Consider the following 27,525-nt stretch of genomic DNA (forward strand, 5'->3'; position numbering starts at 1 on the left):
TTCTTTACTCCAGTGCGTGGTACATAATACAAGTGCTTCAAAAATTTCAAGATCATGCAAAATTGCCCGTTTGCAATTACAATTAGATTCTTGATAAGAAATGCTTCCCATTTTGTCGCAAGTTTAATTCTCTGATTCTGCTGGTTCAATTGCCACAATGAAAGGCATTAGAAAGCTTTTGGCGTTGCATACAAGCAGTATGCTCACATTCACCGACTGAAGTCAAGAAGCATTACATGCAATATATTGTTGCCACATCAAATGAAAGAATTTTATCATTCACAATGCACAAGTGAAGTTCGGATCGTTAACCAATTCGAATTATGTCGTGTCAAAAGGTTATAACAAGTAGATCACAAAGTGATTTAAACAGTGCTCTATATCAGCATTTGTATGTCTAGATGCAATCTGTACGTTTAACTGCCACACTTGGGTCTAGTTTGCTTCTTCATCCTGTACCAGTTTCTATGAACCAACTAAATTATCATATGCTTTTATATTGAATGATGCACAGGATGAAATCCCTGTTGCTGTATGATAACTTTTATTCCTTGTGAAGTATGGAGCAATCTCAATTCATTCTGTGCTTGTAGCAAGAAAAGTTAATACCCTTGCACACATGAAATCAGGCATTTCAAGAATTCCTCGTATTAACTTCCAGCCTGGAGCAGCTCTCAAATCATGGTAATTTAGGGTTTGAAAGTCCCATAGATTCCGCAACTTCTCTAGCAGCAAAATTGTCCGCTTGTTCCTACACACAAAAAAAAGGTAGAGTATGTGTGCATTCATAATTATAAGACAGGCACACCCATGTCATTGAACATAATTGTTTTATTCAGTAATGGACAACTAACAATTAAATCCGTACTGCAGTGGCATAAATGGTCAGATAATCATACCTGAAGGCGATGCAACAAATACATCAAGAAAAGATGCACGAACACCTGCATATCAGTTTTTAGCGTATGATAATTTGCTTTCACATAAACCTTTTTAATAAAAGCCATCATAAGCAAAATGAGACCAATTGCTCACGAGATAGAAAAGCAGGATAACTCGAGCTGTTGGATACTGCCAAAGAAATCTAGTTGCCCTGACAGCCCCTGAGTCCAGTAATTTTGCTGCCTTCTGCAACTGCATTAGGCAGAAAGAAAAGCAAACTCAAAACAAAAGAAAGGAAGACAAGATTTGTTACGTGATAAAAATCTAACTCTTACCTGTATGCTTGCCCCAACCATGTGACGATGATGCAAGGGAAGAGGCCTGCAAGAATTACTTCACAAGAAAATTAAAAAAAAATCACAGGGAAAGATTGCATGCAAGGTGCATCTCTCCGGACCCAGCAATCAATTATACTGAATAACATTTTTAAGCACCGATTTCAGAAATTATTTGTGGCTAGTTTGCAAATTTTTGGCAGACTAACCACAACATCAGCAGATAATGTCATGATATTTTCTAAAATCAATATGAAGCTGAAGTCTTGTATTCAAAGGAAAAAAAATTTATCTTAACTACATGTAAAACTCTGGTCATTTCAGATTATTAACATTCTAGGTCTGTCTTTTTTTCTTAACCAATTTGACAACCTTATTAAATTCAAACAAACATGTATGTACTTGTTACATCTTTTGATAGGATGAAGGATGTTTGGCTCCAGATCCTAGATTATTTGAAGAAGGGTCGTTCTCTTCATACAAATGAGGATTCTGAGAACTTGATTGGTATTTTAGTATTCTGGGGACACCTTTGTCTCTTCCTCTTTACCTAGTGGTTGATGTACTGAGTAGGATATTGACTAGAGCAATTGAGAGAGATATAAAGTGGTTGGGAAGGATACGATAGAGGTTTTTGCACCTACAGTTTGCTGATGATACAATTGTGGTCTTGTAACATGATGATATGTCAATTAGGAATACACTCACTCTTATCCAAGTATTTGTGTACCATATCTCAGGATTGAAATCAACTTGAGGGAAAGCAGCCCCACCGGACTTAATGTGGAGAATGAAACTGTATCGAGACTAGCAAAGTTGATAGAATGAACTAGAGTTTATTGGCCTTCGATATATTTCGGAGTTCCTTCTGGGGGGACAACCGAAGGAGCAAATCCTTTTAGGAGTGGGTGGAGAATAGGGTTGCCAAGAGGTTATAGAGTTAGAGAGTGAGAGAGAGATATTTTCGGTAGGAGGTAGGGTTATCTTGATCCAGGCATGCCTATCTACGATACCACTTATTTTTTGTCCTTATTTAGAATACCCACCACAAGGTAGTAGAGAGATTGGAGGGATACATGAGGAGATTTCTATGGACATGAATGGGGAATGAAGATTGGGACTGTTTAGTTAGTTGGACGGTGTGTTGTTAGTCAAAGAGTTCGGGAAGATTGGAAATTGGGAATCTTAGATCTAAGAACTTATCCTTATTGGCTAAATGACTTCGACACTTCCTTAGCCACACAATTTTCTCAGTTGTTTAACCTATCATCCAAACATAATACCCCAAATTTTGGATTAATTTTCGATAGTGAGGGCAATGGAGCCTGAAATGTCTATATCACCCACAACTTATTGGACAGGGAGACCCCTGAAATAAAAAATCTATTGGGCCGGTTAGAACTGATTCAACTATCATCTCAGCCTGACACTAGAATTTGGTCATTGGAACCGCCATGATTATAAACTTTTAAAGTCCTTTTTTGATTTCCTCGTTAAAAATCATCCCTGTAGCCAACTTCATATTGCCTAGGTATTTTCAAAAGCGCTAATTCTGTCACAAGAAAAGGTGTTTATATGGATAGCCGTGCATTAGAGGATCAACATGGACGAGATGCTACAAGTTCTTTGTCCTTGCCACGCGCTATCTCCAGATATCTATGCCACGTATTATAAATGAGGAGAGAGACACTCCCATTTATTTATTACATTGCAAGATAGTTTAGAAGATTTGGACGTGTTTAGCTTGTTCGGTGTCAAGTGGGTCACTCCTTGGGAGCTTCCTAGGTGCATACACAAAGAGGAATGGGGTGAGAAAGGAAGCGGAACTACTGTGGCAATGGACAATTTTCTCATGTCTATGGATCTTATGGCTTACAAGGAATCGGAAAACTTTCAAGGATCAGTATATCTCCTTCTATGAGCCATGAGAGAGAACAACTTTCTTGGTAATATTACGAGCCAAGACACTGGTACAACTATGATATAGCTACTTCTGACCACCAATTGAATTGGGAGAATATTATCTTTGGCCCTTAAGAGCCCACATGTTTGTTTGATGTTTTATGAATCTCTCTTATATTTGTTTGATTACTATAGTAGTTTGACATGCTTAGGAAGATGTCTTATTCTTCACTTTTGTATATGTTTTCCCTCTGTGCTCAATGAAGTTTCTTCTTCTATCAAAAACAAAAAAAGAAAACATACTCGAGTGCCTTAATTTCAGTGTCCTCTTCCCATGATGATGACGCACGCCTGGAAACTCTACTTCTTTCCACCTCTACCTGTTAAACATAATAGAAATTGCCAAAATATACATTTTCGATTACAGGATCTAGGACTATAAAACAAAGAAATAAAAGCACTTTTAATCAATCAGCAAATAAGATCTAACTATGCACCTGTGCTTCTTGAAGACGCTTTACTTCCTTCTCCAATTGAAACTCTGCTGCAGCTTTTTCACTAGCCATGGCTTCTAGTTGTGTTTGCTTGTAGTACTGCGCCATGGTAGCTACATGAATTAGCACAGGGTTTTACTACGTCTACAAGTGTGGATGAGCTCACTTTACCAATAAATCAGTCAGTTCACGATAGCGTTTCTCTAGCTCCATATGCTCCTGACAGAAGCAGCTAAAATTATTAAGCAGTGGGATCAATTGCATAAACCCAACACTGAATAATATACAAGGACACAGCAGACTAGATCTTCTAGCTCTGAAAATTTTTCATACAAAACATTAATGTCTTAGATTTATTTTATCTTTCTGTATGGCAACCTTAGTATTCAGTTATATGTTCATTTAATGTTTCAAGGGATAATTACACAGTTAATTTCTTTGTTTCCTGCAGATCTTTACATATATAACATGGTAGGCCCTCTTGGCAATAGCTCGCATCCATTATCAGAACTAATATAAGCTAAGTTTCTAGGGGATTTTTAGCCTCATGAAATCAAACATACTTGAAATCCACAACCACCACAAAGGAAAGTAGCATAAATTTTCAAGTTAAAATTATTCTGGAACAACACAAAAGAAGTATAACTTTATCAAAAGAGGAGTAGATAGTTTAAGTTACTCCTACAACAAGCTTTAAAATTTTCATTTAGCATGCATAGAATCTCCCCATGTTTATGATCATGCAGAACGTTTTAAGTGATCTCAGCTACAGAATAAAAAACTCCGTATCCCTCCTTGGATATTGGTGCCTTTTAATCCACACACAGACCATTTGCATCCATTTAATAAGGAAAAAGACCAGCTAAATCAGAGACATCACCTGACGTGAGTAGTGCTCAGCATCCCTCTTCATTGCAGCCATTTCAACTCTTATCTTTTGCATTTCAGCCTGCAATCAAACAAATTTTAGAATCATTAGCAGAAATTACAAAACAAGCTATAAACTAACCAATTGTACAACACAGATAATATAAAATGATTATGATGATAAACTAAATTTAGACTTGCCTCTAATAAAGAAAGTTTGCTTTCAGCATCTCTTTGACCTTGGCGGGCACGCTCTACTTCTTCCTGCCAAGCCTGTATCTGATGAGAGATGACACTGAAAATTAGTAATGTTGAAAAGATTTTGTCCACAAAACTAGACCACCTGTAAGTCAATAACTAATAACTTTAGCACTATTAAAATTTATAGGTGATTGGCCTCAACATGTGGCAAGTTTAAACAGCATATGAAGAAGTGTCAATTAGGCATGAGATACTCATACCCCAAAAAGACAAGGCTCCTAGAGTTTGTAATGAAAGAGTCCATTAATTGCAATCGTGAGAAGGACAGATAATTAGCTATCTGCCACCAACAAATTTAAACCTATGCCTTTGATTCTTTTTGTACACCATGAAATTTCACTGCTCATCACTCACTTGACGATGAAAGATAACAGAAAATATGCCAGAATCTTTCTGGATAAAATGTCAGAAAAAACGAATGAAAACTCAGAGAAGGCAATTTTTTTTTGTGCTATTGGACTGCTCATGACAAAACCATGGATTTGATTTTTGCACCCCTTCACTCATTCCAAAAGTTCAATCTCTAATAATTTTGACAAACAATTAAATGTCTCAGAAACAACCATCTATTCTTCTATAAACAAAAAAAAATTAACAGAAAGCGAGAAAGCAAACTTCACAACATGCAGCCACAAACTTTTTTATGTTAGAATATAAATAATAAGATTAGACAATTATCTATCAGTTTAGTTTTTAGGACAATTGATAAGTCAACTAATTATTTAATATGGTACCAAAACATAGTACTGTTCCAAGAAAGGGATGTAGGCCCTCCATAAGTCCATACAAAAATCAAGTGAAATAATTCAGTTACAATTATTCTAAAGCTCAAGAATGATCCAATTGTATTATTTATATCAAAACACTTCAAATTATTAGATTTTAGAAATATGACGGATTCATAAGAGACTACCAATGCAAGGAAGGAAATTAAACAGTCTGTTCTTACCTGAAAAGTAATGCAGCCAAAAGTGTCAGTATCATAGAAATGTATTATTTACCTGAATTATTTGGTTTGCTTCTTCTGTAGACTTCTTCTGTCCACGTCGAGCACGGGCTTCCATATCTTGCAATTCTTGATTTAAAGATGCACATTCAACCTGATAGCATATAGTGCTAAATTTTTATAAAGTTTTGAAGTATTTACTGTTGGTGCAGGAAAAATATTGACTCATTATGTATCAGAGAAAACTTACTGTACTTATACTAATCTCTATGGCAAGAAGACAAGGAAGGAAATATGTATCATATTGAACCACTCACTCTCAAGCTCGAGCATGTAAATCATATGAACAAAAACTTGTTACAAATGAATATCAGATGAGCTCCTTCAAAGGACTTAGCTAGTTGGTTTGTTTACTTCATATAGTCCAAAACACAATTTGTAAAAGCTTTTCACAAATAAAATGACAATCAAGCTCAATATATTTCATTCTCATGAAAACAGCTTATTCAAAGTAGGAGCTACTAATAACATAAATTATTACAAGAATTAAAAAGAAATATCAACACCTTCATGGGAGAGATACTAGAAGAAGAAGAAGAAAAAGAAGAAGAACCTACATAGAAGGAGCAACTAATAACATAAGTTATTACAAGAATGAAAAAGAAATATCTACGAAGTAACAGGAGAGATACTAATAACATAAATTGGAAGTAGTGATTCTGGAGTTAATAACCAAACATTCATAGAATTGTGATAGTAAAAGAAATATCTACACCTTAATGGGAGAGATATTAGTAACATAAAATTAAAGTAGTGATTCTGGAGTTGTAACAAAATATTCATAGAATGGCGATAGTCAACACTTACTATCTTCACTTGTAATTACAATATCATCAACCTACACAATAATGCATGATTTTCTAGCTAGAGAATGACAACAGAAAACAGACTACCAACTTGACTTGAACATAAACCAAACTCTATCACAACTTCACTAACTTTCCAAACCAAGCTCAGGAAAACGGGTTCAACCCTTAATAGAGGATAAAGGGATGATTAATACACAATAGACTTGAGGGCATTCTAATCCTACAAATTGGGATAACCTGAACGACTAGCAGGATTAGAATTTGAAACTTAAGTGACAATAGATACATCTCATTTAGAACAAAAGACAGTAAAGGAAGAAAATAATATAGATCAATCATAATAAGCGACTCAGTGAAGAAAGGAGTAGACACAAGAACAAATGGAATCAACACATGTAAAGAACTGATGTTGTTCAGGCTTACGACATTGATAGTCTTTCTAAAATTATTGTTGCTTAGGCTTACGTTAATAGCCTTTCCGAGAATGAGAGCACCCAAGGAAAATAACTTTAAGAGCTTCCAAATCTAACTTATGACCACCAGATTATACTTGATGAAAAACAAACACAACCAACAACACGTTATGGAGAACCTAGCCTTGAAGGAAAGAAGATGATATACATTAAGAACAACATACTGGCACGTTCATGTCATTACTAGACTTTTCCACTTACTGATGCCATGTCGTTAAGTAGTGTCTGCACAAAAGGACTGATAGATCATCCCACACTGAGCAATTATTTTCATCAATGGCTTTGAAAAATATCATTTTGAATTGTTACTTCTGAAAATACATACTGATATATGAAATTGAGTTTGGATTTCATAACAGAATCAGCAAGATGTGGATAATAAGTCTGAACGGTTTTTCATTAAATGAAGCATATCATTCTTGAAAAATCAACAAGAAGACAAAAAAGAACCAAAACCTAACTTAGACCAATAAGTGTAGGATTGCAATCCTACATCTAAGTGAACCAACATGAAAGCCCGAACTCCTCTATTAACACGATAAATAAAGGGAACATGGTGATGTTTCTCAATCTGATCAATCTCACATCCAAGATTTGATAATATGCCAAGTTAGGAACTAGCTCTTTTAATTTCTCTAAAAACAAATGACCTAAATGACAATGAATTTAGAGAGTGAGATTGCTGCAGAACATGTTAGAGAGGAAGAGTGGAGATAGTATAAGCCCTTGAATTCACATTCTTTGCCAATCCTATGCCACATCTTTTGTAAAATGAATAGTAACAGAATTGGGCAAGAAACAAACACCATAATTGTAGGAATCCGACTTCTTATAGATGTCCAATTGATATACACATTGGTATCTTTAGAAAAATCTTCCTATAAAGTAGAATTATAATAGACTTCCATAACTCAAAGTTCTTTTCCTTTCATGAGACTGATTTGTATTTATTTTTCTACTAAAATTCTTTTTAATTTTTTTTTTATATATATTCAGTTATTGTAAATTAAGTATCATGAATAAAATTCAGAAAATATAAAATTTACTTACAAACTTTTATGGTACCAGAGCAAGATCTCATAACCCTAAAAAACAAAAAAAAATTCCTTTTCTTACCGATGACCAAATACGGAATGATCATGACAAGAATCAGTGACTTCTTTGAAGTCACACCTCAGTCTAATGGAATTATTTCCATCAAACAACCTAAATCAAAAGTCACTCAAACTCCAATCACCAACCACATGCTAAATAGAGTAACTACATTCAATGGTCTCAATCAGTCAAGATGTTTATTTGCGGAAGGAGAGGAATATCTTACCGGAGAAGTCACCCAACCGAGTGCTAAAGATTCAAAATTTCGAACTTAAAAGGCTGAGAATAATTTGTTCATGTCGTGGCTAATTAACTCCGTGAAAATGATAACAGTGAGAATTTCTTATTATACCAGACAGTATACAAAATCTAGAGAGCAATTAAGAAATTCTACTTCGAGCAAAAAAAAACACATTAGAAATTTTTATCACTGAATTTAGCCTCCATAACCTGCGACAAGGAGATCTATCCATAAACCAACACTATAGTATGCTCATTTGTCATTGGCAACGACTCGATATATTTAAGAAACTTGCATTGAGTTGTCCAGATGATGCATAATGACAGAGAAATTTTGAAAAGAAAAAGAATTTTCAAATTTTTCATTAGATCGAACAAAAATTGACATGAAATCCGATGAAAAATACTCGGAATGAAACCATTACCTAATATCCATGAGGTATTTTTCGAAGTAAAAAGAGGAGAAAGTAGAAAAAGAGTAATATTGACAGATAGATTTCACATGCTCTACTATTGAGCCAAACTCTACTTTGGTTGTCCGAGGCACTCATCCCAAGTTAGACAACAGGCAAAGAAAACGAAAGCCTTGGTGTGATCGTTGCAGAAAATCATATCATACTCAAAACGATTGCTGAAAAATATTCATGAAAAATTACCTGATTTGAAGACCACAAAATCAGTTGCAAACAAAGAGAGAGAAATCATGTCTTTATTAATGAAGTTGTCTCCATTAAGGAATCATGCTCATCAGCAAAGAGCAGATAGAAACCCTCTAAAAATTATTACTATATCAAAACTCCATCAATAACAAACCAAAAAAGTAATTCATTTAGTGCTTTTAATACCATTTTTGGAGGTCAAGATACTTGTATCATTAATTCAAGAGTATCCGACCAGATGACGAGAAATAAAATATTGTTTCAAAAATATAATCCATGTAATGAGAATCTCACGATAAAAATAGCATATAGATCTCATTCAAGAGTAGCTGAAAATGTGAGAATTCCATCACAAAGGAATTAACCTTAAAAAGAATAATTTTTTAAAAAAGTAAAAAAATGGTAAACGTCACTAAGTATAAGCACCAAGAAGTTGCCAACACATGTTGAAAATTATTTACATATCAATCAAAACGTCAAAAAGGAACCTAAAATCCTCTAGAAAATATAGAAAATGATCCATAACTAAAAACTCGGGGTCTGCAATCACTTGTTTTTAACCCTATTAATATCCTCCTCACTTCCTTTAAAAATCATCGTGTTTCTTTCTTTCCATAAAACCCCAAAAAATAACAAGAGGAATGAGTACCACATACTTTTCCCACCACAAATACCATTCCAAACACATATCTCATCCTTTACCATACCAGGCATAACCCAACTAATCCCAAGGAACCCATAACCCATGGTCCAAAAGTTATACGCAATTGGACACCAAGCAATATGACTACAGGTCTCCTTAAACCTCCTATAAAAATAATAGTCGTTCACCATAATCTTGCCTCTCCTCATTAGCTTGTCAATAGTGAGAATGGAATCTCGCACAACCTCCCAAATAAAGAAGGTCACGATAGGAGGGGCATTTAATTCTGAATTTGCCAATAAGGGAACTTGAACTCAATGGAGTCAATCTAATCTAGATTGCAACTTGTTACTCAGTAAGTAGACTTACCCAATATCATAGCTATATTGCTAATCTTTTTTCAAACTTACATGAATTTCAGTATTTGAATTCGAGAAGGATAATTAACAATGCTAAGGTGTAGTATAGGTTCTTTCTCTTTTAAGGATAATGGATATTACAAGAGACAATCCTATAATGCAGCATATATGAAGTCTCAAGACAATCTTTAGTACAACTATGTTATCACATTATCGATCAGGACACCTAAACTTTATATATCCAAACTTTATATGTATTCCTCATAAAAGGAAAAAATAAAAAATTAACCATATATACAGAAATTCAACATGATCTAAGCTCAATTCCAGACAAAAATATAAGTATTGGGACAGACAAAAAGAGTTGGGTATGTATCTTGAAGAAGAGGGGATTGTTCATCAAAATTCATGTATTGATATTCCTCAACAAAATAGGATAGTCAGAAAGAAGAATAGACATCTCTTGAAAGTTGTTTAATCTCTCACATTCATACCTCGAGTCCCAAATTTTTTATGGAGAAATATTGTTCTAAATGCATCTTACCTTATCAATAGAATGCATTTCCAAGTCCTTGAGTTTCAAACACTCTACCAAGTTATGCTCCAACATTTTCCTACCACTTGACTTTTATCTACCATAACTATCAAAGTCTTCGGTTGTTCAACCTTTATTCACATACACAACTATTATAGAAGCAAACTAGATCCCAAATCAATAAAATGCATCTTTGTCGGATATTCCTCAAACCAAAAAGGATATAAGTGTTATTCATCAGTCACCCAAAAGTTCTATCACTCAATGAATGTTACATTACATGAAAACCAACCATACTACAAAATTGGTATTCAGGGAGAGAATAATACACAAAATTTTCAATTTAGGACTCTACTATTGAATATCTTCATCATCCTCCAATTAAACCTATCCAATTTTCAGAACACATAGATCGAAATAAGACACCTGAACCTGAACCTACTCACTACACTACAAACCTGAACTTTATGTGTACACCAGAAGACACAAGAACCAAGAAAAGAAAGAGCTACAATTACCTTATCAGAGTCATGAATCCAATTTGGATTGAAATCCATCATCCTTGAATATTTCAGGTAATCCAAGTTCAGATCTCTCTTTTGATAATTTGTATGATGATAAACCTATTGCTCTATTAAAATAAAAAAGAGTATGCACTGATCATTCAATTCATAATTTTGTTTCATACAAAGGTCTGTTATAATCATACATTTGTTAGCAATATTGACAAAATATAGATACTAAGGACGATATATGGAACAATGAGAGTATCCAAATGAAAAACTGCATAGGGAGGAAATCCAAGCTTTAGAAAAGAATGAGTCTTGGGAAATAACAGAACTACCACTTGGGAAACACCCAATCGGTTGTAAATGAGTGTTCACAATCTAACATAATGCTGATGGTAACATCAACAGGTTCAAATCTCAATTAATAGCCAAAGATTTTACTCAATCCGATGAAATTGATTATCAAGAAACACTTGCACCAGCACAAAGCTTAACACAGTCCGAATATTAATGTCTTTACTTATCAATCTAGATTAGCCATTATTCTAACTAGATGTGAACAATATTTTTCATAATGGAGAAATAGAGAATAAGTCTATATAAAAATACCATCTAACTTTAAAAGTTAAATCACTAACAGAAAAGTCTATAAACTCAAAAAGTTTCTTTGCGGACTTAAACAATCTCAAAGAGTATAATTTAAAAATTCACTAAGATAATAAAGAGGTTTGAATATAATCAATAACAAACATATTACATTATATTTGTTAAGCATAATCCTTCAGAAAAAAGAGTCATGTAGATGATATAATAATTACAGAAGATGACACAAAAGAGATACTCAACTAAAAAATGTTTTAACTAAAGAATTTGATATTAAAAACTTAAGAAATCCCAAACACTTCTTAGGAATGGAAATTGCTAAGTCAATTACAAGAATCTTAGTTTCTCATAAAATATGTGTTAGATCTTCTAAAAGAAATTGAAATGTTGATGCAAGCCTACAAACACAACAACAGAATCTAGCATTAAACTAAAAAGTAGAATTGATAGTACTCTAGTTGATAAATAAAGATACCAATATTTAGTGCATAAATTAATTTCTCTCTCATATACCAGGCCAAGTATCAGTTTTGTCGTCAATGTGGTATGTCAATTTATAAGTAACCCAATTAAAGAACATATGAAGACAATATTTTGCATTCTCAAGTATCTAAAAATGGTAGTTGGAAAAAAACTATTTTTCATGAAAAACATAAGCCAAGAAATTGAAATATATACTTATGCAAACAAGATTGGTTCTATAACTAATAGAAAATCTACCTCTGGATACTGTACATACATCTGGGAAAATCTAGTTACTTAGAGAAGCAATAAGTAGGACGTGGTATCAATGAATAGCACTAAGGCTGAGTTTAGAGTTTTAACATATGGTATTTGTGAAGTAAGGTGGTTGTAAAGGGTATTGAATGAATTGAGATTCTTCCTTTAGAGCCTATAAAAGTGTCATGTGACAATCAATGTATAATAAACATAACAATGAACCCAATTCATCACGATCAAACTAAACATGTGGAGATTCATGAACACTTCGTTAAATTTAAGATAGTCAGGAGCACCATTCTTGTGATACGTTCAATCACTAGACTACGAATATTTTCATCAATGCATTACTTAGGAAGATTTTCAAATAACTGAGTTCCGAGCTTACTTTGCTCAACATCTTCAAACCAGCTTGAGGGGGAGCGTAGGAATCTGACTTCTAGTAGAAGTTCAATTCCTATACATATTACTATATTCCGAGAAATCTCCCTATAAAGCAAAACAATAGTCAAATTCCATAACTAAATATTCTTTTCCTTTTATGGGACTGATTTGTATTTAGTTTTCTATTAAAACTCTCTTTAATTTTCTTCTATATATATCCAACTATTGTAAATTAACTATTATGAATAAAAAATTAGAAAACAGAAAATTTGATCACAAATTTTCAATAATCGTAGTATTTGGCTTACCAATTGACATATATAAGATCAAATACAAAACTAACAATGTAAAAAACATAAGGTTAAGGCAAGAGATGATGATGTAAGGCAAATAGGTCATATACCACCAATTGGAAATTTATCCCATTTGCCAAAGTAACTCTAAGAGGTGTAGAAGATAATGGAAGAAACTAAATGAATTTGGAGTAGTCATTCTCAAAAACCATCATAGTATCAGCTTCACTTGCTATAGAAGTTAAGCCTTGCGGTTCATACGTATTTGCAATAATAGCAGCTATTCGAGGTGGTCTACTAACCAATTCTTGACAATGATCACATGCATGGCCATCTTTTACACAAGGAGAGTACTTTCACAATGTATTGCGTCCATCAAAACCACCTTCAAAATGCCCCCCCCTACTACCAACATTTCAATTTTAATTTTTGTTAACCTAGCTCTAATATAATGTTGTGAAGAAAACTTAGTGACTTTTATAATGTATTCGCAAGAAAGTTTTTTAAAACGATTAGATAAAAACATTACATATACATTTATAGGAATCCCTAAGACAAAAAAAGGAAAACGAAGGAAAGGAAACTTAACTATATGATAAAGATCTAGACTAGAAATTAACTATATAGGAAACATGTATATTATAACAACCACACTTCAGAGACACTTTTGTTTGCCAAAAAAAAAATCCACATGCCTACCAACCTCAAGCAGAGCCACCTTCTGCTCAAGCTCTGCCACCTTTGAGGTCCTCTCATCTGCAATTCTCTGAATACAGGAATAAAACAAAACCAAATCAATTTGATATACAAGCACAGCAAACAAATCAGTATCTCAATGATTACTGGAAAGTAACAAACTACATCAGCTTTATCAAATTAGGAGTGACATGTAGATACTCCAAACTGTGGGCAATACTGAAGTTCTAAAATAGAACCAAAGATAAAAAGAGATCCTGCTATATAAGTTAGTTAAAACAAAATCAAGCGAAAGTGAAGAATTTTTAATGAAAAAGAAAAAAACATAACAAGAAGAAAGAGGTAGAAAGTGGAGATAAGATCCTCTTTAGCCAACAAAGGAACAAAATAAGAGAAACCATGTGAAAATCAACATAAACTTGCAACCTTTGCAATATACAAAAGAGACCTCCCGAAAGAACCCAAGAGCCTTGCAAATTCAGTTAAGTCACATGATAAAAAAAACAATAAAAAAAAAGACCACCAATATTTTCATTTTATGGTTATTTGCCTGAAATTAGATATCTATCTTTTGCAAGTTAATCCCCTAATTTATTACAGAATGGGCATCCCATAAAAATTATGTTCAATTTAAGAAGTAACTGTGACCCCATAAGAAAAATTGAACCAAAGGTATTTGTAAATGAAAATTAGCAGTTAAACATATTTGTGGTAGTAAAAGATGGTTTTTTAATAAAATAGTATACAAATGGTAAGATTCAGGAATTAAACCATTTACATGGTATAACTTCCAGCATTTTACTAGAATAGTACACAACTTGAACTCATTCATGTCAGTTAGAAAAGGAGTATGAAAGGCTCTTAAAATTAATAAGATACAATTAAATTACATATGGACTAACATCCTTAATTACTTTTACAACCATATAAGTCAAACTTTTAGCAAAATAATCTTTTGGCACAGAAGTAATGTACTCTTTGAGGCCATGGATAACAAACAGCTAATCCTCATGTTACCTGGATCCTTGCAAGGGCTGTGGATGCCTCAACAGCTCTATGCTCCAATTCCACTTCCCTCTCCATGGCACCCTATCTTACCCAGTAAGATTGTTACCACATAATCAAAGAACATGAACGACAAAAACAAATACATAAGAACTATTCAGGTATAAACCATTTTTGTAGCATTATGTGCTGCACGCTCTTCTTCTGCTCTCCGCTCTGCAGATGCCAGCTCCTCTCTTAGAGCCTGACAAAGAAAAAGAACTAATTTTACAGTCTGTAAGTTGTGTATGTATATATATATATGGTATGTGCAGGGATAGTGAAGAATATAACTGTAAGATGCTACATGAAACAAACGAGCGAGATTTTACCTGCATCATCCTCTTCTCTGTCAGTTCCCTATTTCTCATAATGGATTCCATGTTTGCCTGATGAAAAACAAATGGTGTTACCAAGTCTCAGATTCATCTATAATTTATGTCAAGAGCATGAATTAATTGCTGACACATGCAGACATTTTATGTCTGACAGGGTAAAACACCAGGAAACTAATAAAAAAGCCGTCTTTAAAACTGAAATGTTAAGTTTACTAAACCTGCAATGAAGCGAGATTTCCTTCAGATAAAGCTGCTTGTTTCTTGAGAGCTTCCATTGAACTGACAAGCGATTCAATTTCTGAGTTCTTTGCAGCCAAAGCCTCAACCATATTTGACTCAACTTTCGTTATTTCATTTTTGGATGCAGATAGATCTTGCTGCAGCTGCTTAATATGTGCCTCATATGATTTGGTCAGCTCTCTCTGTTAATGTAGCACTTTAAATGTTTAATAGAGCCTTCTTCAATACTATCAATAACACAGTCAAATAAGTCTAATCTGCAAAACAAGACATAGCAATTATATTTCACCTCAGCAATGAGAAGCTCCTCCAACTGTGCATTTTCAGATTTGTATTCTTGAAGGCGGGATGAAAGTCCAGCACAGACCTGCATCTTTGTGGCAGATATATTACAACAACATCCAAGAATGTAAAACAACAAATAAGCAGAACTATCAGAAAACAGGGGGGATGTTCGATGCTAAGCACTCTATGATGGGCCCTAGTTTCAGAGCAGCTCAGACTTAATAATTTTTCACAGACAAGTAAAAGAAATATGATGGATCAACAACATGACAAAGAAAAAGAAACTTTCCCTTTACATCAAGTTAAGATATCACTGGGGAAAATGATGTTTGCTTATGAGAAAGCTTCTTATGAATATTATTCAGATCTAGGAAGAAATGTATAGTGATTCTTCCATTGCTAACAATAGCTATCTCTTCAAGAACACAGCGTTATTCAATATTCTAAAGCTCCCAAAGCAACATTAGTAAATTCCATGCACGTACCCGAGCTAATCTTGCTTCTTTTGATTGGCCAATGGAACCGGTGGTCTTCAGCAGCCGTTGAGCCTGGACATTGACTAAAGGAATTTATGACCAAACTCATAGATTGTCGATGTACTAGGCATTACAATTGAGCAATTCAAACATAATATTTCCATCCAAGAAAAAATTTACCTCCTCAAGTTGGTCCTGTATTTTCGGGGCAGGAGAATCAACTTTGTGCTCCTGTTGCTTCTTTTGATTGATATGAGAGTCAATGGTAACATTTGTATCTCTCACTTGAGCCTCAGCATTATTGGGAGATTCAGTGATTATGGAGTTTGATTTGTCTTCGTCAATCTTCAAAATATCTGCATCTCCTGATTTGGTACTCGGACTAGAATCAATAGGATGCTCTTCACCAACAACTTCAATTTCTTTCTCTGGTAATGATAAAGGAGGATTTTCTACATGAACAGTTCGACTGTCCTCATTGAGAAGGTCACCATTCAAGTGGGACATTGTGACATCCGAATCAGTAACAGTTGCAATAGCTTGTGCATTTTCAGCATCACATTTAGCACTGTCAGTTCCTTTCATTTCTGATGATGAAATGCTATGAGCCTCTTTATCAGTTTTCTGTTCCTGCCCATTGCCTGTTCCAGACACAAAATCAGTAGAAGTGGCCCCCTTATTTTCTACTGAAGGAGCAGCTCTTTCTTTATCACGGGCTACATCTGATTGGGCTGGTTGGCTACTAGTTTGCTCCCTTGCAAAATCATTCTTTTCAGGAGATTCATGGGCAGAAAGTCTCTTTTGGGCCTGCAAACAAACTACATATAAGTTAAAACACCCAACTTCAGCAGTTGCTAGGAACATGTTTACTTCACCTGAATATGTTAACACTCAATACCTTTGTCCCTGACTTTGTCCTCCTGGCTTGAGATCCTCGACCGTTGGAGGCTTAACCCAATAAAGGAGAAGGAAGACACACAATAAGCAGAAGACTATGCATTAACTTAAAGTAAAGAGTAAGAGGGATGATGTTTATTGAGAACTCGCAGCAATCAGAGATATCCATGTTTTTAAACAAAATTCCGAGATCTTCAATCCCATGAATGGTGATTATTGTGAGGATCACCTTTCCGTGAGGGAAAATACCTCTATTGTAGATAGAGCAAGGAAAGGTACTTAAATCAATTTCGGGTCTTTCCATGTTTATCTTATACTCAACAAAAGAAACTAGAGCTGCAATAATGTCAATTTCATCGATAAAATTAAAGATGAAATGTGGTTTTAAAATAAATCTCTGTCAATGGCATGTCCCCTACCTCCCTTGCCTATTATAACATATCTTCTGTATAATCCACTAGAAGATGGAATTATGGTTAACTCAATTGCTTGCTTCTATTTAGTGTACACACGCATTTCTTTGGTTTTTATTAAACCTTCTCATTTATTTAGCCATAATATCCAAATGAATAATGCATGTACACATATTAGAAATGAAAATGTAATTATTTCGGATAGAAAATATTAAATATGAAAATGCAGTTTGCTTCCCGCAGACAGAGAGAGGGAGAGAAGTAGAAATCGAAAATACAATTAGTAAATATCGAGATAAATAAGGCTAACAGCAGTTGAATTTTTTTTTCTTTTTCTCCCGAATCTTGACCCTGAAAATTGAATTAGAAATGGATTCTGAATTGAGAACAAAGAAATTTCAAATAGCCTTACAGAACATTCATCCATAGCTTGTGTCTTCGATATAGGATAAATAACACTGAGAAAGAGGCATAGCCACTAGGAAAATACAAGCCATTCTCTGTCTTTAAATACTTGAAATATTTAAGGGCCTTATTGACATAAGAAAAGAAATAGTGAGTAGCCATGCGTGTACCTCTTATTGATACAGGACAAGTAGTGGTTACATTAACTTGTCTTATTGATAGTCTAAAAATAGAGAAAATTTAGAAGAGAAACAGGAGAATAAAGATGGGCCTGAGGAAATTAGGAAAAATTAACTTGTTTAGGATTCCTAGGGGGTGGATGAAAAAGTGTGTGGGAATTAAGAAGTCTTTATGGGCTGAGAGAAGGGAGGATCATTTTTTTGAAATATAAGAGAAGTAATATTATTCACAAAAATACTCAGGGGGTACCGCTCACGTACAAAGCATAATTACAAGTCGATTAAGTGGTTTATGACCCATCCAAAATCATCCCAATCTTTAATGTCATGATCTAACAAAATAAAACCAAAAATATAAATCCATCTATGTTTAATGTTTGTAATGTTAATATCGATGCCCTCAAAAACTCTCGCATTTCTTTCCTTCCACACAATCTAAAAAATAGTTAGTGGAATAAGGAACAAATGTTTTTTCTTCTTACAATAACTTGTCCAAACCCACAACTCTTTACTTACATTTTCAGCCATTACCCAACTTAAACCCAGCAAACCCAAGACAGAATTCTAGATGCTATAGGTCGTCGGGTACCACAAAAGTAGATGGTTGCATGTCTCCTCAAACGATTTGCAAAGATAGCATCTGTTAACTATGGAATTATCTCTTCTTTTCAGCATATCAATAGTCAAAATGCATTCTTTAGCGGCTTCCCAAGTAAAAAAAGTCATCCTAGGAGGGGCTCATTTTTCCAAATCTGTTTAAAAGGTGTTGAAATGATAATTTTTCTATCATTTGTGCCTAGAAAATTGTACATCGATTTCACAGAAAAACTATTTTTCTCATCAGGCTTCCAAACTCTTTTGTCCTTTGTTTCCTTCACCTTCATGCTGCCAAAAACCACAAGCAGGTTGCAATAGTCATTGATTTCCCAATCTTACAGGTTTCTAGTAACTTTCACATTCCAAGCCTTTCCTTCACCCACATTTTCATACATGTCCTTCACCCTCGCCTCCTTATCACTAGCAATATCAAAAATTCTGGCAAAACAATCTTTAAGTTTAAAACTTCCCACCCAGTCACCCTCCCAAAAACTAATATCCTCACCATTACCAAGCTGCCACCCCACACAGCCCTTGAATACATGGCTGTCATCCTTAATTGTCTTCCAAACACTCCTCCCATGCGGTTTGAATCTACCCCTCCGACCCCTCTCCTTTTGCCAGTCTCCCCACCTTGCTTGCACAACCCTCCTCCACAGCCTCCCCTCCTCCATGAGATATCTCCATAACCACTTCCCAAGAAGAGCATCACTGAGTGCTCTAATGGACCTTAAACCAAGACCCCCCTCCCTCATCGGTTTCTTCACCTCCTCCCACCTAATTAAATGATATTTTCTATTCCCCTCCTCATCTCCCCAAAGAAATTTGTATTGAATGTTCTCAAGGTTCTTTGCAGTACTAGCCGGAATGGTTAAAATAGAGAGGAAATATATTGGTAAATTGGCCAACGTACTTTTAATCAAGGTAAGTCTACCCCCTTTAGAGAGGAAATTCTTCTTCCACCCCGTTAACCTTTTTTCGAAACACTCCACAATAGGCTCCTAAGTTTTTCTATCTTTAAATTTTGCCCCAAGAAGAACACCAAAATATTTAATAGGAAATGTCGTTGTTTTACAACCCAACGCTAAAGCCAATCTCTCCTCATCCCTCTTATCACCGATTCTAACCATTTCCGTTTTTCTCATATTTATTTTGAAACCGGACACCATTTGAAAACAAAGAAGAATGCATCTCAAGTGAAATATAGCATTGATAGTAGGTTCACAAAAAATAAGGGCATCATCCGCGAAAAATAAATGAGAGATCTTGACACTTTCCTCCCCCCTTCCCACGGCACACCATTCAATAATTTCAACTCCCCCACTTTCTCCATGAGTCTACTAAAAGCCTCCATAACAGTGAGAAAAAGTAATGGCGACAACGGATTCCCTTGGCATACCCCTCTAGAAGCTTTAAAGAAATTTGAAGGGTCCCCATTAACCATGACCGCAAAAGAAGTAGTGGAAATACATTTCATAACCTAAGTCAGCCATTTGCACCCAAAACCCATTCTTCTAAGCATACAATCTACAAAATCCCAACAAATACGATCATACACCTCTTCCATATCAATTTTACACAAAATACCATCTTTTTTCTGCCCCACCAACTCATCCACCAATTTACAAGCAATCATCACAGCATCAAGAATTTGTCTACCCTCCATAAACGCATTTTGCTTCTCGCCAATCACCTCACCCAATACCTTAGAGAGTCTCTTTACTAGAACTTTTGAAATCAATTTGTAGATACTCCCCACCAAGCTAATCGGTGTAAATTCTTTAATATCTTTCGCACCCACCACCTTTGAAATAAGAATCAAGAAAGTCGAATTTATAGAGTTGACAAAAGACCCAACCCTATGAAAATCATTGAAAACAGCAAGCACATCTTTCTTTATCACATCCCAGAAGACTTGGTAGAATTTCATACTAAAACCATCCGGGCTAGCCGCCTTATCCCCATTACAATCATCAAGACACCATTTTATTTCCTCTTCAGTGAACAGCTCTTCTAACCCAACTCTACTTTTATCACACAGCATCTTAAATTGCAGATTATCAAGATTGGGTCGTCTCCACTCATCTTCCGTATATAGTTGCTGAAAAAACAAAGATGTCATCTTCCTCGTATCTCCATTTCCTCTAAACACCTCCCTATTACAACATTGTTCTTCTGCATAATTATTATTTCTATGAGAATTTGTCATGCAGTGAAAGTACCTAGTGTTCCTATCCACCTCTGTAAGCCATCTCTCCCTAACATTTTGTCTCCATGAGATTGCCTCCAAATGCATAACCACAGCAATTTCCTTTCTCAAAAACTCCCTCCTCACCCTCCCATGCTCACCCAAAATACCCCCATCTCCATATTGTCACAATCAACCAACTCAATTAGATTATCATTCAAGATCCTTTCAAGCCTACCCTCCTCCACTCTCGCCCATCTCTTAATTTCATTTTTTAGAGCTTTCAATTTAGAAGCAAACACATAACTACTCGTGCCCACCACCACCATTTCCTACCAAAATTTTTTCACCAACTCCCTAAAATTCTCAACTCTTAAACACTTGTTATCCAGTCTGAAAGGAGTAGGCCCCCAAATGCCTTTAGGGACAAGACAAATTGGGAAATGATCAGAAATTGGCCGACTAAGTAGTTTTTGACTCAAACCTGTAAGCTGCAATAACAAACTATTAGAGATTAAAAATCGGTCAATTCTTGACCATGAAGGGTTCTCCCTCCCGTTAGACCAAGTCCACCTCCCTCCCCCAAGTGGAAGATCCACAAACTCTAATCTATCCACCATCTCCCTAAACTCCCCAATCTCCCCCAAGTTTGTGCCCATACCAGACCTTTCACTCATATGTAACACCATATTAAAGTCCCCTTGAATCATCCATCTACCACCCCACTTTATTTTGCAACTAAGCAACTCCCCCCAAAGACAATCCCTCTCCTCTCTACTCCCTCTACAATAAATGCCAGAAAATACCCAACTCTCACCATCTCTTCTGTTTTCTAACACACAAGATAGCGACAACCTTCCCCTCTCCACCCCCCTGCATATAAATTTCCCATAATCCCACATAACCAGAATACCACCAGTAGCTCCCCTCGCTGGCACATACTCCCAATCAACATTTTTGTCCCTCCACAAGGAATTAATCAACTTTTTGTTAATCTCCTCCATTTTAGTCTCTTGAAAACATACTAAATCAGGTTTCCACCACTTCAGGCAACCTTTGATAACCCCTCTCTTTTGATCCTCATTTATCCCCCTCACATTCCAGGAAATGGTTTTTCCAATCATTAATTCAGTTTGTCAGAAAACTCTCCTCATAGAGATCATTTTGGTAGGATGTGAGGTGCGTTAACAGTCAAAAGCTAATGGTGGCTTGGGCATTGGAAGTCTAGTAACCAAGTAGTCTCCATTGCCAAAATGACTTTAATATTATCTGCAGGAACCTAGCTCTCTATGGCACAGGTCGATGAAAAATATTCATGTTAGCCACAAGAATGGATGGAATGTTGCAGCGAGTAACTCCATTACTAACAAAATTCATGCAAGGTCATCCCCGTTCGCATGATCTATACGTTCCCCTAACCTGTGGCAACATGAGAGATGGCTCAAGAGTGCTGTTCTAGGAGGATTTTTGGATTGCTGAAAGTTCACCTGCTAATCATTTATCTCAATTATTAATGTTTCTTCAAACCACAACGCCCTTATCTCTGATTTTTGTGTCCCACATAAAGGTTCTTTGTCTTGGAATCTTCATTTCATTACAAGTCATAATGGGAGGGCAACAACATGATAACTTTGTTAAACTTGTTAGAGACCTTTCACCATTACAACCAACCTAACATCAGGATATGACTTTAGAATCCCCGAGATTGTACACTTGTAAATCTCTCTTTGGTCATATAACAAATACTCCTAATTGCTATCATACTCCTTTCCCCAATGTGTTTTCGTGAACAAAAGTTCCTTCTAAAGTTAAGGTGTTTGCTTAGACCGCATTTATTAACAGGTTCAACATTGATGAATTGCTGGAACCATATCGTACTCTTTCACCAGCTGTTTGCATTTTTTTTAAAGAAAAAAATAAACCAGCTGTTTGCATTATAAATTGCAGGAAACCAGAGATTCATAATCATTTATTTCTCCAGTGTGAAGTGGCTTGGTAGTTGTGGACGAGATTGTTTGACATGTTTGAGTTGATGCAGGTTGCTCCTCCTTTGGAGAGCTTCATGAGTTTGAATCTATGATAGAGGCGTGCTGGAAAAAGCTAAAGCTCTATGGAAGGATGCATTTTTTGCAGGATTTTGGAAGCTATGGCTGGAACTGGATAATGGGATTTTTTAAGACCTTATCTCCCCGATTCAAGTTTTGTGGGAGCACTCTATATTCTCGCTTCCTTATCAGCCAAGACCCGGGAAAATTCACTGATATTTCTATTTCCATTTTATATAAAAATCAGGAGGCAATAATACACCGAGCTTTGTGGAGTTTGGTTGTATTATGCATTAGAGCTCTATTATTACAAGGCTCTAGGAGGACTTCTTATCTATGACATTGTAGTATATCTTTTGTTGCCCTTGATAACATCTCTTTTTCTTTAAAAAAAATAGAGATCAAAGTAAAGAAATATAGGGATAAGTAGACAAAACCGAGATAGGTTAGACAGAACAATAATAAAAAAAAATACGAAGAGAATTTCTTTCTTTTTTTCTTTTGAAATATGAATACAAAGAGAAATAACAGAGAGCAAAACCCTTACAAGGAATTTTTTACATCATCTTCATCTATTATCTATTCTTGGTAGCTACTACCTTTACATAGAAATTAATTACAACTAATAAGTAAAAATATAAAAGACAAAATATAAAAGATTATAATTCCTATAACACTTAAGATCTACATAAATAGAAAACTCGGACATTACAATGCCTAATAAATCTAAATAACATAAATAACTTAGAAATACAAAATAATAGTAATTGTCAAAAAGATTAACTGAAAATTTGATCCAAAATAATATCATCAGTTCTGGATCATTCTACCCATTCAGTGAAAACTCAATCTCGAGTTTCTAAGTGGTGAAGCATCAACATAGAAATGGCTCGGACATGCTCTTAAAAATCTTTGAAAGTTCGAGGCTTCTGATAATTTCTATAGATAAATAGAAAATTAACAAAAATCATAGGTTGCTTAAGATCATAAATCAATGAGGCAAATGAAATGATCCATAAAAATCTCTTTAATCTAATTGCCATGGATGGAACCAGTTTATTCTTGAAAGGATGTAGAACAAAATTCTTACAAGGAGAAAGTTGCTCAAAATCATTAGCATGAATAAAAACAACTTCTACAAAGACCATTATTTCTTGAGCTGCAACCTAGTGGTATGATTCTTGCTTTGGACACAAGAGGTTCCAAGTTTGATTTTCAGAATGCTCCAAACCATTAAAAGTTTTACTTTTTTTCTTTTGAAAAAAAGAGCTAAGCCTTTAATTCTTGCAAAACATCCTATGTTTTCCTAACTTCTAAGAATAAGTCTATTTCATACTCAATATTTAACATCCATCAGTTATTGTATATGCAAGAACCATCAAGAGAATTGTTAGCATAGGCAGCATTTTCAATAAATTGATATTTGATATGAATAAATTGTAGACCTATCTCAATACTCTCTATGTATCTATAGGGACCAAAAACTTGGTACAGTATATTATATATAATCAAGTAAAGTATATAATCAAGTTGAGTATATGATGAATAGACTAAAAAGTTTATTGGATTCCATGCTGAATTCAAGTCACCCTGCTCTGAAAGTAACTGTGAGGGACGAATCTAACCAATCTAGTCTAAAAAATGGGTAGAACACGTCGGATAACTTTCAGAATTGGTCTGAACAGAAGGAGAACCCGTATAGCCAAATAAGGGTGAACCAATAAAAAACAAAGTAGTAAAAGTCAAAGCGCATTCACCATCCGAGCCATGTGATCAGATCTTGGATGTCACAGTCGACTGATCTTTTTTTATTCTTATTTTTTAGGTTGTCTTTTGGCTGGATGTGGGAAAATCTGGATATTTTTTCTATAGAGTGTAAACGTAACATAAGGTAAGGATAAAAGTTGGGCTCTAATACCAACTGGTGCAAGACAAGTAATGGTGAAACTAACTTGTCCAGCAAATAATTCAGAAATAGAGAAAATTTAAATGAGAAACAAAAGAAAAAAGATAAGTTAAAGATCAAGATGCAGAAATATGTGAAGAAATAGACTAAATAAGTTAGGTTACAAAAAACAATAATCAAAAGAACGAACATAGAGACAGGTAGGAATAAAACCTAACAAAGAACATCTAAATTCATCATCTTTTTTTTTCCTTAGCTACTTACCTTTATATGGGCATTAATTACAATTAATAAAAAAAATATAAAAGATGAAAACTAAAAGGTTCTAATCCTCTAATTCTTAAGATCAACATAAATAGGAAACTAAAATATGTCAATGTCTAACTTAAATAATCTAAATAACTTAATAATACAAAATAACTATTATTATTACAAAAAACTTCTTTAATTGAAAATTTGTTCCAAAATAATATCATCCTGTTTTGCAATCATTTATCTTTTTGCTCTGCATGAAAGCCTGTAAACTATGCATGAAAGGTTTATTGTTTAATGATTATAAAAATATCCAAGCACATCCTAAGATATTCATGTCAGAGGTGCCTAAGATATACACGATTGGTACCTGGCAACTGAGAATCAGATTGCTCATCTGATAATTCCCCAACAACCAACTTTGCCCTTCGATCTACAACTTCCAATAAATCTGATTGACAGAAGTAATAACTTTAGAATTATAAAATAGATATTTAGAAATATAATGCTAATCTATATTCTTATAAATCACAATGACCAAGTAAAGAAATTAAGCATGTAAAATTCAACAAGGCAATGAACAATTTGATTTAGGGTACTTTTGCAGAATATGAAAATAAACAGAAGACACAAATGAAGAAGCACAAAGAGATGCTTTGTTTTGTAATCAGCATTCTAAAGGAAGTAGATCCACAAAGGGCTGATGAACATAACAGCAAATGAACTTATGATACCAAGTCAAAATAAAGAGACTTTACAATATTTTGTTCCAATAATTTGTGCCAAAAAGAAAAACTTCGTGGGGCAGAGAGAAAAATTTAACATATGTGCAATTTGTGTCTTGCAATAGGCTGTCATTGTTGACAACATCCAGGCTTCTTGATTCTGTGATTCCAATTAAAGCTTTACAAATATTTTGTAATCCCACTTTTAAGATAAGTCCAGTCATTCATAAGTCTTTTTGAGAATTTTTCTAATGTTCTGGTTAAATTAAGCCTTCAACTGTGATGTTTAAGAATTCATTAGGTATAATATGCAAGAAATCCTAAGGGTGATATCTAGGTTTATCCCAAATCTATAAGTTAGCAAATTAATTTCTAATCTTCCAAAATCAATGCTCCACCATCTTATCCATTACAAACCACCATAAGAGATCAGTACATTAAAGATAAGATGATTTCTTTTCTTTTTTCTTGGGGAGGGGGAAGAGAAGTGGGAGGGGGTAGGGTGTGCTAGACCCATTGGAAACGGAGAATCCAACCCCAATCAGGAACCTCACCCAGTGGAAAGGAATGCAGTATTAGCCAAAGGCTCTTGACAAATATAAGGTGCATGATGCTTAGGCTAAGACTTCTAATAAGAAACAAGAGTGCAACGTAAAATTTTAATTCATCTACCATGTTCACTGTTGTTAATCATCACTTCATCTTATTAGACATAATGAAGTAGTAATTCTGCCATAGGTGTTCATGTTAATTAACCAAAATTGATGCTAATTTTCGAGGAGCTGACCATCAGCCATGAGATATTCCCTAATTGCATGATCCGGAAATAACCTAAACTTCCCCTTACAACAGAAATTAACCTTTGTATTAATGGCAGCTTAAGACAAACCCAACTACGTAATCTCAAGAAGAAACTATACTAAGTGAGTTCAACCATATTATAGTCTTAATTACAATGTGATGAGGCATAAATCAGAACCTCGAACCTATCAATAAACTAGCCAGCTTAGTCGTTCTCCAAAAAAGAAAAAAAAAAAAATTGCCTGATAAACTCAGCAAATTAGAAAATTTTGAAAACCAACATAAATTATAAACCAATCTGTAGAAACACAATTCAGTTTACACTACTCAACCAAAGGATCATACCTTCAACAAGGCAATAAAAAAAATATATGAAATAATAAAGTCTGAAACAAAAGAGGACAGCGAGATCCAGACGCACCTTCAGCGGCTTTGAGCCACGAAGCCATAGATTTAGAATCCTGATTATACCGTGCTATGCCCTAGGGACGAGAAAATGGAGCTTCCATGCACCGAGGATGAAATTATCAGGGCGTGAAGAAGGAATCTGAAGCACCAGATGAAATGAGATAATTTTATGGCGAGATCAATGTAGATGAAGATCCGAGGAGCGAAATGGAAATCTAAAACAATGGGAATTGTTTCGGTTTATACGAAAATTTTGGCTACTCCTTCCTCTGTGATAAAATTTTGGGTATGAATGTTGAAGACAAACAGTGGTTAGTTAAGACAAGATACGGAGTAAAACGGAAGAAACCGGTCAATGCATTGCCAAGCTAACCTATATTATTATAAATATTTACAAATAAATTAATTTATTAATTCATGTGAATCTTTTAATTTACATTATTTTCTAATTTAATTTATATAACGTTTTATTATAAGCAAGTAATATTTAATTTATCTAACTTTTATTTATTTATTTATATAAGAGAAATACATGTTGAAATTTATAAAAATTAACATACA

General features: G+C 34.6%; 1 protein-coding gene across 2 annotated transcripts; it reads right to left on the reverse strand.

Moving 5' to 3' along the window:
* Window positions 1-217: 217 nt before the first annotated feature.
* LOC110816254 (golgin Putative 1) lies at window positions 218-27,318 on the reverse strand. Of its 2 annotated transcripts, none has more exons than XM_088208416.1 (21): window positions 26,978-27,318; window positions 25,401-25,481; window positions 17,047-17,096; window positions 16,329-16,955; window positions 16,158-16,220; window positions 15,677-15,754; window positions 15,366-15,569; window positions 15,142-15,198; window positions 14,940-15,014; window positions 14,783-14,854; window positions 13,773-13,835; window positions 5,743-5,841; window positions 4,682-4,759; window positions 4,494-4,562; window positions 3,785-3,832; window positions 3,617-3,712; window positions 3,423-3,499; window positions 1,218-1,275; window positions 1,036-1,134; window positions 900-944; window positions 218-751 (listed from the first exon to the last, which is right to left on the reverse strand). In XM_088208416.1, exons 1-21 carry the CDS (start codon window positions 27,003-27,005, stop codon window positions 680-682), a joined length of 2,139 nt encoding a protein of 712 aa, XP_088064542.1. In that variant the 5' UTR covers window positions 27,006-27,318; the 3' UTR covers window positions 218-679. The 2 variants fall into 2 exon arrangements, with proteins under 2 accessions (XP_088064542.1, XP_088064543.1); XM_088208417.1 differs by having other exon boundaries at window positions 1,218-1,263; window positions 26,978-27,317.
* Window positions 27,319-27,525: the final 207 nt, after the last annotated feature.

The sequence above is a fragment of the Carica papaya genome, chromosome 7, assembly GCF_054855325.1.
Source record: "Carica papaya isolate Zhongbai chromosome 7, ASM5485532v1, whole genome shotgun sequence".
Taxonomy (NCBI): domain Eukaryota; kingdom Viridiplantae; phylum Streptophyta; class Magnoliopsida; order Brassicales; family Caricaceae; genus Carica; species Carica papaya.

Bases quoted from the DNA above. Each gene is read 5' to 3' on its own strand.
- LOC110816254 (XM_088208416.1), bottom strand. From the start codon at position 27,005: ATGGCTTCGTGGCTCAAAGCCGCTGAAG. The intron at 13,836-14,782 runs GTAACATGAGGA...TCCTGTATTCAG, and splicing joins CAGCCCTTGCAAGGATCCAG to AGAATTGCAGATGAGAGGAC. The intron at 4,563-4,681 runs GCAAGTCTAAAT...GTTTGATTGCAG, and splicing joins GCAAACTTTCTTTATTAGAG to GCTGAAATGCAAAAGATAAG.